The 11,179-nt window shown below is 44.4% G+C and overlaps 1 protein-coding gene across 3 annotated transcripts in view; it reads left to right on the forward strand.

The window, feature by feature from the left end:
- The window catches only part of acsbg2 (acyl-CoA synthetase bubblegum family member 2), a 36,023-nt gene extending 28,242 nt beyond the window's left edge, over positions 1–7,781 (forward strand). For all 3 annotated transcript variants that reach the window (XM_064330049.1, XM_064330048.1, XM_064330046.1), the window contains exons 14-15: positions 3,499–3,745; positions 4,304–7,781. In XM_064330049.1, the coding sequence (XP_064186119.1) occupies positions 3,499–3,745; positions 4,304–4,422 (366 nt within the window). In that variant the 3' untranslated portion in view covers positions 4,423–7,781. The remainder of the gene's footprint in view (positions 1–3,498; positions 3,746–4,303) is intronic.
- The last annotated feature ends 3,398 nt before the right edge of the window (positions 7,782–11,179 follow it).

The raw sequence follows: 11,179 nt of genomic DNA on the forward strand, positions 1-11,179 counted from the left end.
GTGAAAGGGAGAGACCTGAAATATGCACACTTATGAGCGATAATATCACATCATGTACATCGTGTACTTTTTCGGAACATTCAGAGTAGGGACCTGTAGATTATGGCGATTTGGGTGATAAACTGTATCTCTGTGGTCATAATGGACTCATTATCACAGTCTTAAAGCCATAAGTGAGGCGGTACAGGTGAAAGGTGGGAAGATGGAAACGCTGATCGCTCTGACCCTGACACCATACCCCAAGCTTATGGGGGCGACATAGCTCAGGAGGTAAGAGCGGTTGTCTGGCAGTCGGAGGGTTGCCGGTTCGATCCCCCGCCCTGGGCGTGTCGAAGTGTCCCTGAGCAAGACACCTAACCCCTAACTGCTCTGGTGATTGAGAGGCATCAATTGTAAAGCGCTTTGGATAAAAGCGCTATATAAATGCAGTCCATTTACCATTTACCATACCTCCACCGGATGGTGATAACAGGTTTACTCAGCCAACATCTGTTTGCAGTCCTATCTGACGAAAGGCTGTCCGATGGCAGATTGTGTCAGTGAAATTTAGGACAAAGTCTGAACAGGTTCAAAAAAGCTTTCTGGCTTTTGAAAGATTACAGACCGGCTGAAAAGAAAGTTGTACATTTACGGTCTTGTTTTAGCGGTGAACCTCAATTAATTCTGAATTATGCGGAGACACGACAAGGGAGATATTAGTCTGTGTCCTTGTCTACGTCTTCCAATTCTATGTGCCAGTCTCTGTACCTGTTCACGTCCCTGTGTTGATCTGTAGAAGTCTGTGTACTCGCCTGTGTCCCTTTCTGTGTGTGCAAATCAATGTCCCCGTCTGCGACACTGTCTGCCTTTTATGTACTGGTTTATGACTCAATCTGCCGCTGTCTGAGTCTATTTCTGAAGCCAGATCTCTTGCTGCTTGACTTGGCTCATAAAGCAGGCTTGAAGCCTAATATCTCCCTTGTCGTGTCTCCGCATAATTCAGAATTAATTGAGGTTCACTGCTAAAACAAGACCGTAAATGTACAACTTTCTTTTCGGCCGGTCTGTAATCTTTCAAAAGCCAGAAATCCAGGACTGGTGACTCTGTGCTTTTTTGAACCCGTTCAGGCCTAAATTTCACAGACACAATCTGCGATCGGACAGCCTTTCGTCAGACAGGACTGCAAACAGATGTTGGCTGAGTAAACCTGTTATCACCATCCGGGGGAGATAAGCTCGGGGTATGGGGTCAGGGTCAGAGCGATCAGCGATTCCATCTTCCCACCTTTCACCTGTACCGCCTCACTTATGGCTTTGAGACTGTGATAATCTGAGTCCATTATGACCACAGAGATACAGTTTATCACCCAAATCGCCATAATCTACAGGTCCCTACTCTGAATGTTCCCTAAAAAGTACACGATGTACATGATGTAATATTATCGCTCATAAGTCTGCATATTACAGGTCTCTCTCTTTCACAAACTATTTATGGGTATTATAATATTGTGACTCAGTCTTATAATGGTATGAAGGCCCTTATATACTTTAGAACATGTAGTGACTTAAAATTATTTTAGGATACAAGTGAAATCATTTGTTGCACTTTGAACTGATGCACTAGTACGTCGCTCTGGATAAGAGCGTCTGCTAAATGCCTGTAATGTAATGTAAAAAATGTAACGTTATCTACAGGTTTCTTTTTGCTTTATATTGTTTCACACATCAGACTTTAGGTGGATGTTTTCCCAGAATGAAAGCGAATCAGCTTTGCCTCTCTCTTTCCACTTGTAAACAATTAGGGCACATTGACAGAACGTGGTGTCATGGAAAGAATAACAGCTGACTGGATTTGCGGACATGGAATATTAACCCCCTTTATCTTATTATTATTATTATTATTAATTACATTTATATAGCACTTTTCCAAATGCTCAAAGTGCTTTACAGTGAAGGGGAACTCGCCTCACCCACCACCAATGTGTAGCACCCACCTGGGTGATGCACGGCAGCCAATTTGCGCCAGAACGCTCACCACACATTAGCAAAGGTGGAGAGGGAAAGAACATTTATTTAACCAATTAAGTCTGGGGATGATTTTAGTGGCAAGTTGCGAGAGCCAGATCTGGGATTTGGCCAGGGCACCGGGGAACCCCCTACTCTTAGCGATAAGTGTCATGGGATCTTTAATGACCACAGAGAGTCAGGACCTCTTGACAACCTTTATCTTGACAACCATTAGAGATTGAGCGCCCATAATAGCTGATTATTAACTTAATGCTTAAGTGTGCCAGAACCTGTTCCTTAGCACTTGCTGACAAATGGTTTAATTCTCAGTTCAGCTAGTTCTGATCGGCTTGCCCTTTATATCTAGAGGAGCTGGCCACTATTGAAATGTTGAAGGACTTGAACACAGTGCCATCTGCAGGCAGAGACTGTACTGCACATTTGTATTTGAAGTAACGTTAGGCTGACAAAATGAGTCAACTATCTACTGCCATCTTGTGGACAGTTTCAGTGTGGAAGTCAATTGTTGGGTTGATTTACTTGGTCCTCGTAACTCTTGTCAGTTGGGATGAAATAAACGTTTTTCAAAATGACTTCACACTAAACAATGAAAACTGAGTAACACAATAGACCTGTTATTTAATGCAGAATTATGGCGACATCTTGACTTTGGTGTAGTGTAGTGCAGTGGTATTTATCTGATGACCACAAATCATTTGCAATAAAAAACTATTATTCCACTGCATGAAAAACTTTGTCTCTGTGTTACCCTGTGTTAGCCCCATTTTATCCTGGGTTTCTCTGTGTTGCCCATGTCCTCAGTGGCCCTGTGTCACCCTGTGTTACCCCGTGTTGCCCTGTGTTACCCTGTGTTACCCCGTGTTACCCCGTGTTGCCCTGTGTTACCCCGTGTTACCCTGTGTTGCCCTGTGTCACCCTGTGTTACCCCGTGTTGCCCTGTGTTACCCTGTGTTACCCCGTGTTACCCCGTGTTGCCCTGTGTTACCCCGTGTTACCCTGTGTTGCCCTGTGTCACCCTGTGTTACCCTGTGTTACCCCGTGTTACCCTGTGTTGCCCTGTGTCACCCTGTGTTACCCTGTGTTACCCTGTGTTACCCCGTGTTGCCCTGTGTTACCCTGTGTTACCCCGTGTTGCCCTGTGTTACCCTGTGTTACCCCGTGTTGCCCTGTGTTACCCCGTGTTACCCCGTGTTGCCCCGTGTTACCCTGTGTTACCCCGTGTTGCCCTGTGTTACCCTGTGTTACCCCGTGTTGCCCTGTGTTACCCCGTGTTGCCCTGTGTTACCCCGTGTTGCCCTGTGTTACCCTGTGTTACCCCGTGTTGCCCTGTGTCACCCCGTGTTACCCCGTGTTGCCCTGTGTTACCCCGTGTTGCCCTGTGTTGCCCTGTGTTACCCCGTGTTGCCCTGTGTTGCCCTGTGTTACCCCGTGTTGCCCATGTCCTGGGTGGCCCTGTCGCCCTCAGCCTGACGGGCGTGTCTCCTCCCTCAGTCCCAGGTGAACGAGGACTCGGGTGCCCCGGAGGACGAGCTGACGGAGGAGGCGGTGGCGCTGTGCCAGCGGCTGGGCAGCAGTGCCACGCGCGTTTCGGAGATCGCCGGCGGACGGGACCGCGCCGTCCACGCCGCCATCCAGGAGGGCATCAACCGCGTCAACGAGCACGCCACCTCCAACGCCCAGCGCATTCAGAAGTGGACCGTGCTGGACAGAGACTTCTCCATCCTCGGAGGGGAGCTGGGTGAGAAGGGGGCGGGGTCTCGGAGATGGGCGGGGTCTAAGAGGGGTGGGGCCTCATAGATGGGCGGGGTTTCAGAGGGGCAGGGTCTCAGAGGGGAGTGGACCTGAGTGACTGGGCTAAAGTGGAGCAGTACCCACCCAAAATTACTGTAAGAAAATGAAGAGTCATGGGTCTCCACACCAGTCGCATTTATAACAGATTTGTCTTCCAGTGTTGAGTTTAAATGGTGGTGCTCTTGCAGTACTGACAGGACCAGTGTTGAGTTTAAATGGTGGTGCTCTTGCAGTACTGACAGGACCAGTGTTGAGTTTAAATGGTGGTGCTCTTGGAGTACTGACGCAGGACCAGTGTTGAGTTTAAATGGTGGTGCTCTTGCAGTACTGACAGGACCAGTGTTGAGTTTAAATGGTGGTGCTCTTGCAGTACTGACGCGGGACCAGTATTGAGTTTGAATGGTGGTGCTCTTGCAGTACTGACGCGGGACCAGTATTGAGTTTGAATACCGGTTCTCTTGTAGTGTGCTGCTGTCTGACCCCCCCCCCCTTCCGTCTCTTTCAGGCCCCACGATGAAGCTGAAGAGGCCAGTGGTGATGAAGATGTACAAAGAGCAGATTGAGAATTTCTACAAAGAAGTGGCGACCCCCACCACCCCTGACAACCCCCTGCCCCCCAAATAAGATTCTGACAATAGCATCTCCGCCCCCTTTCAGAAGAGAGGGGCAAAGAGCAAGCATCGCAGTGAAGAAGGACACACACACACACACACAAACACGCTCATATGCACACACACACGTACCTCACACACATATGCACACACACACCTCACACACACACACAAACACGCTCATATGCACACACACACATATGCACACACACACCTCACACACACACACACACACACACACACACACACACAAATATACCCACACACACACACACAGGTATACACACACACCTCACACACTCACACACACACAAACACAAGCACACACACGCATGCATGCCCACACACAAAAACACGTACACACACAGGCAAGGCTACTTTGTTCGAACAACTCACCACAATCTTTGTGCAGTTCCCGTTTCAAGTTTAACTATTTCCCTGGGATCTTTCTGCTAAATTGTAAATCGATTATTTTTTATTTTTGTTTACACTTGCTGGCGTCATAAAAACAGTTAGTAAGCGCATCCATGGAATAAGTAAATCATCTGTTTGTAAAGACACTGCTATAAGCTAACTATTATTGTGATGAAGTACAATAACATCTAATGGGGCATTGTAACTGTGCCGTGTTTTTTTCACGTGAGTGCTTTAAAATACGAAAATACAGCTCAAGGGTTGATCTTAAATAATGGTATTGGAGGACCTAAGTAGAGTAATTGTTTTGTTTGTTTATTGTTATTATTTTTGTGACATTTATTTATTTTTCATTTGCCAAAGTTTGAGTGTCCCCAAAGTATGTTGTGCACTCGGAGTGAAGATTCACCTCAGAAAACTAAAGATTTTAAACCAGCAAAGATTTTAAAACAAATGTGGCTTTGACAGAATGATTTTTGTCAAAGTGGAATACAGAGGACGAACAGGTCAGGAGTCATTCTACAGGGAAAAATGTAAAACATATCATTGTGTTATTTATTGATGTGGGACGTTAGCTTTGTTTTGTGTTGGTCTGGTTTCAGTGTAGCGTGTTACCTGGATGAAAGCTGGGAAAAAAAAGCCTGTGTAACTCATCCGAACGTTGCCGTGTGCAATGTAGAGCTGCCCTTTTGCACTGTGAAGCCCTTGGGCTTCTGGGAAATGAAGTTTTATCTGAAGACTGACACTTGCACTCTATTGGAAGGAGCATGAGCAGATCTGCTTTCTGGTCCATTAGCACTGAAACCACACCCCCAGATATTCAAGCCATAATACTTCAGTTTCATGCGTTTTGCGAACAATGAATTCTGTGTATTTAGTTTTTTTTTGTGTCTGTTATGATTTGGCTGTCATCTTAATGTTTTGAAAAGTTAATTTTGGGTGTAAAATTGCTGGGGAACCCATTTTTTTGTGTGTGACGTTGTAAATATATTTTATATACAGTTCCTCTCTGTGGTCTTATTTTGACCCCATTGTGTAGCATCCGGTGTTTGTGAAGTGTAAGGTTCTCGAGTGTTTGTGGGTCTGAGAGACTCAGCGCTAAACGCCGCCTTGACCTTAAATGGCTGTTTCTGCATGAAATGTCCAGCGCGTTACACACAAAGACAGAGCCCTCTGCTTCTCTCTGTTCAATTTTACCCGTAAATTATATTATCGGTGGATGACTTTGACGATATGGGAAATGTAATTTATGGAGTTTAAATTATCTCCGGTTTTTGTATGTATTTGACAGTGCGTAAAAGACGACGTTCTGCTGTAAGTTTATTAAGAACCTAGAGTGGAAGGCAGTGCACCTGGGGACGTAAAACCTAATCTATCTTGCACTGATTTTCCTCTCAAATTACCTGAGAGGAGATGAGCCGAATGTTTATATCGTTGTCTTCGTGCTTTTACATTTACCTGCGTTTTTTGGTGGTATTCTGTGTGAGGATATTGATCTAGTTTTTTCATGGTTTGATATGTAGCACCGGTTTATAAACGGGAAGCTTCAGGGGTTTCAACCTTCCAATATTTCTGACGGAATGCATGGCCTTGGTTTTATTTTGAAGTTGATTTGGAATCCCCCACCCCACCCCACCCTACCCTCAACTTGCTTTCAGGGTTTAAATTCAGGGGGATAGTAGCATTTTGACCATGGGTAGGCTATATGACAAAATACTTGAATTAAACAAAAAAAAAATTTTTTTTTTAAACCTGCCGTAGATTATTATGCTGTCCAAAGAATCCATTGGCATGTCACATTATGTAGCCTGTTAAATCTTTCGTCCTACAGACCTATATACATCTCTCACATGGAAATGACCAAATATAGTTATGGGAGAACAATTCTTCGTGCAACCTAAAATGGGCGGCATTACCAAGTGCTACGAGCGAATAACTGATATCAGCCAACAATTCGGTCCCGCTGTGGAACGTTTTGATTGGCTCAAAGAAGTCAGTGATTGACAGTTTATTGTTGCTTCATCCATTGTTGCGTTCGCGAAAGCTGACTCTCCCGGTGTTACGGAATGTGCTTTCAGCGAGCATTTCTACGTACAGTACAGGGCAGATTAACTGTGGCGTGAGTACGAGACAGTCTGGTATCCGAGCAGGAAAGGTTTTTAGGAGGAGAAACTAGAATTATTTTTTCCCCCAGTGTCCAGCCTGTGGCATGAGGGAATCGCAATTGGCATGCAGCGTTTTACGCAAGCCTTGAAATGTACGAATTAACAAACTCCTTTTTCTTTTTTTTAAGGAGAAATGATGGTGAAACCATGTCATGTTCTTTTTTTCCTGCCATCTCTTGGAAAGTTTGCGGCAGGTGGTGTTGAAACGGAAATATTTCAATTTCAGCCGTTGCGAAAAACTGCTTTGAAACAACGAAACCGCCGTGGCCTCGCGGGTGACCATTTTCAAATCCGTTCGTTTGAGGCGGCCATCGTAATTCGGCCTCGCGGCAACTCAATACAGTAACGTAGGCTGATTGTGCTCGGCACTGCCACGTGTTGGTAGTCTTGTTTTTTCCCCCATTTGCAATATGTGATCTTGTTTACATATCGAGTTCTAAAGAAATGTGACCTGGATCAGTGTTCCCCAAACATGTCCCCTGCTGCAGGTGGAACACATCAAATACCTGGATTCGGCTGGGGGAACCAGAGGACAGGTGTGGGAACCACTGACCTCAATGGGTTGAAGGCACACCTGAACTTGAGAGCAATGCTGGTTTTACCTGACTCTGAACCTTTTGAGTTTTGAAGACTTTTGTCACTATGTTTAGTGAGAGAGGTTTTCTCATGCATCACCCTCTTTGTCTATAATTAATGTGCAGGCCTGTTTCAAAAGGGTAAGGAGAAGGGAGATGATTGTGTCTATCTATGGTGTGTGCTCAAATGAGAAAATAAATGCATATTACCCAACTGACTTTTCAGTTTTGTATTTTTTTCCCACTGTTTAATGCAATTCAGCGCAATGAAGTAACTGAGAACAAACTCCACATGCAAAATGTAAAACGGTTAAAAAAAAAAAAACTAGTGTGACCTTTAATGTAATTTACAGCAGTCCGTTTACCCCACAGTCAAAAGGTTTTCATGTTGGAATGAAAAGTGCTCAAAGTGTGTTGCTGTTCTTGTAAAGTCAGGACAAATAATCTAAATATCAACCCTTTATATACATCAATTACCACATGTCCATCTAAATTTTTTCTAAGTCACAAGTTTGATGCCACTTACCATTATCAGCACACTGACTGCAATACTTGGTGACAAGATGTACAGCTTTTACATGAATTTCACAACTATTCATGTGAAAAGTGTACTTTGCCATGGGTTTCAAAATGTAACTCCACCTCCCAAAAGTCACCCTGTAGTTTAGTCTCCCTGACGATTAGACCAAAATTCATCTTAAATGTATTTTTTTTTTTTTACACATTTGTCCTTTAAAAAGTCAGCAAAAGGTCACAGAAGATGTAACTCTGATGTGGGTGATAACTCAACAATGATGAAAGAGCATTAGAACGTTGCCAACGGTTACCAATGATTGTAGGATCCTCTATGGGACCTTCAGATATCTGAAATCACATGACCTCAACCTGACCTCTCCACACTTCTCTTGCAGCAGGTCAGAAAAATCTCAGAGTGCAAAATAAAATACATACACACAAGCAACATTACAGTAATCAATGACTTTATTAATAATACGATTTTAAAACAAAAAGAAAAAAAAAGAAAATAACATTAAAAAAAAAAAAAGATCGCCCTTATTACAACTTGCATTATAAGACCACATGGTGGCGTTGTATGCCAAGTTAATATATACCCAATCGAATTCTGCTTCTGCTCTTCGGCCTATAGGTGGATTTACCAACGTTAATGTCAAAAACAATTCAGCCCCCACAACCCGGTAAATACAGTCAACGCCCCCGTCCCTCCCCCCATCACAGACACGTACCACAACCACAGTCAGAGGAAGACACTTCCCCCCACAATTCCACATTCCTAACAGTATCCGGAGAAGGACAGAAAAAAAAAGACCATCTGAATGTTCTTTTTTTTTTTTTGTCTTCCCCGCCGCCCCCATTTTAATTACACATAGTAGATAGTCTACTTTTTGATTATTTTACACTTATATATAATATATTTTTTAAAAACAAACACCTCCCATACCGATCTCTTTTCCTGTGCCGTTTCGGATTTCTTATCCGTGATCAGATCGGACACGACTTTAGGAAGGACAGTTCACTTTCCGGAGGTTCTGGCTATCGTTTCAGTTTTAGGGTTTTCATGTTTTCAATTTGCCCAGACGGTTTTTTTTTTTGTGTGCGACGAAGGACATTTTAGACACGCACAGAAGTTCGTGACGATCTGGCTGACTGTACAAGGCCGGGTATTATTGCGGGCATATTTCCTTACTTCAGACTACGAGCGCCCCAATGTCCCCAATATACCCCACCACTGCAAACCCAGCAGGTCATCAGGAACATCTCCAAGTATCGAAAAAAAAAAAACTGTCTGGGCCAATCAAAAAAAAAAAAACTGACGTTACAACCTTCAGAAAGTGCACCGTTCTTTTTTACGACAGTCCCCAGAAGCACCGTGCGAAGGAGGGGAATTAACAGTTTGTCCTCGGGCTTTCGTAGCCATAGCTCACAGAGTACGGACAATAACAACGCTGCCACATACTTTGAGTAAAAACACTCAAATATCGTCAAGGACACGGACACACAGAAACAAACTTTTCAGTGAAAAATCCTAAATCGCTGTCGTCTTCTCAATACGCGCTTTCAAGATGATAACGACATCACCTCCTTAAAAATGTACATCGACCCCTTACCCCAAAACCCCCTCCCACCTCCTCCGCCCCCCCCCACCCCCCATACCAGTTCCATCGTGTCCTACTACAACCATGATTTAGCACACTACAATGGGCCTGTGTCTGCACCTTAACAAAACAAAGCTCAGTCATGATCTTCCGTCTGTGACAAAAACATACCAATAAAATAATAAGACAATTAAATAAGAATTTATTAAAAAAAAAAAAAAAAAAGGTTGGCAAAAAACCAATACTATTCTGCATGTAAATATTGTATAAAATTCTTAAAAATACAGTTTAGATAATTACATAAGTACTGAAGTCACCACAGCCAAAAGTGCAGAGGTATATAAATAAAATTGACTGTTAGAAGACAGGAGTTTTTTTTTATTCTCTTGTAGTCGAGCCACACAGAGCTGCTACTCACCCCTTCCCTGAACCCAACCCCCCACCCATGAACCCCCACTTCATTACATGGAGGTCAAAGGTCAAAGTTCATGAACTAGGACTTGGGAGTTTAAAAGTTCACACACAGGGACCAGAAAACGCACGCGCGCTTCCCCCACATCTTCACGCACACACACGTTCTAAGTTTTTACTGGGACTTCTGAAAGGAGTTCAGTTTGCCTTCGATGTGGGAACGCGTTCCAGGAATGGTCAGAATGGACAGCCAATGAGAAGCTGCGAGTAGAGAGTAAGGCCCTGTGCTTTTTTTGCTTTCATTGTAAATAAAGCACTGTGAATCGTCTTCTAAACACTTTCTTTTGCAGGCACACACGCGCGCACGCACACACACACACACACACACACACACAAAGTGTGTGTGTGGGGGGGGGGGGGCAGGGTTATGTCCCAAACCAGGCAAACAGAATGGTGCAGTTATGAGATACTAACAGCATAATAAATACGCATATCACATGAAAAAGACAGTGAGAAGGCCAGGGAGAAGGGTGGGGGGGGGGGGGCACTTCAAGTGTAATAACAGGACAGGTGGAACAGCAGTGAACTCGACCTGCATCAGCGGCTGAAAGAGGAGCCTGCGCCTCAGCAGTGGAGCTGCACCGCGAGGTTCTGCAACCCGCACACAGCTGACTGAACAAACTCAGCCGCGTCAACCGGAAAAAAAACAAAAAAAACACCAAAATGGCGGCGTGCAGCCGGGTTCCATCGCTAAGGAGACACTTGGGTAGAGGCAGCCCACTCTCCCCAAACCCCACACTGCCCCCCTCCTCCCCCCCCCCCCAAATTCCACTTGAGTACCTCCGTAGCCAAATGAATAGCATAATGCACACAAATTTCTCAAAACAAAAATAAAAAATAACATACTTTTCTCATAGGACAGATTATGACTTGGTACCAGTGAGGGTGACTGAGAATTAGCCATCTGAGAATGCCCCCCCCCCCACCCCACTCCCACCCCCACAGTAAATCGAGTATTTGCAAAGGCACTAAAAGGACAGAGGGTAATCTTGCTAGCCCTGTAAAACAAAAACGTAGAAAAACACGAGAAC

This window comes from Anguilla rostrata, chromosome 4 (assembly GCF_018555375.3).
Source record: "Anguilla rostrata isolate EN2019 chromosome 4, ASM1855537v3, whole genome shotgun sequence".
NCBI lineage: Eukaryota > Metazoa > Chordata > Actinopteri > Anguilliformes > Anguillidae > Anguilla > Anguilla rostrata.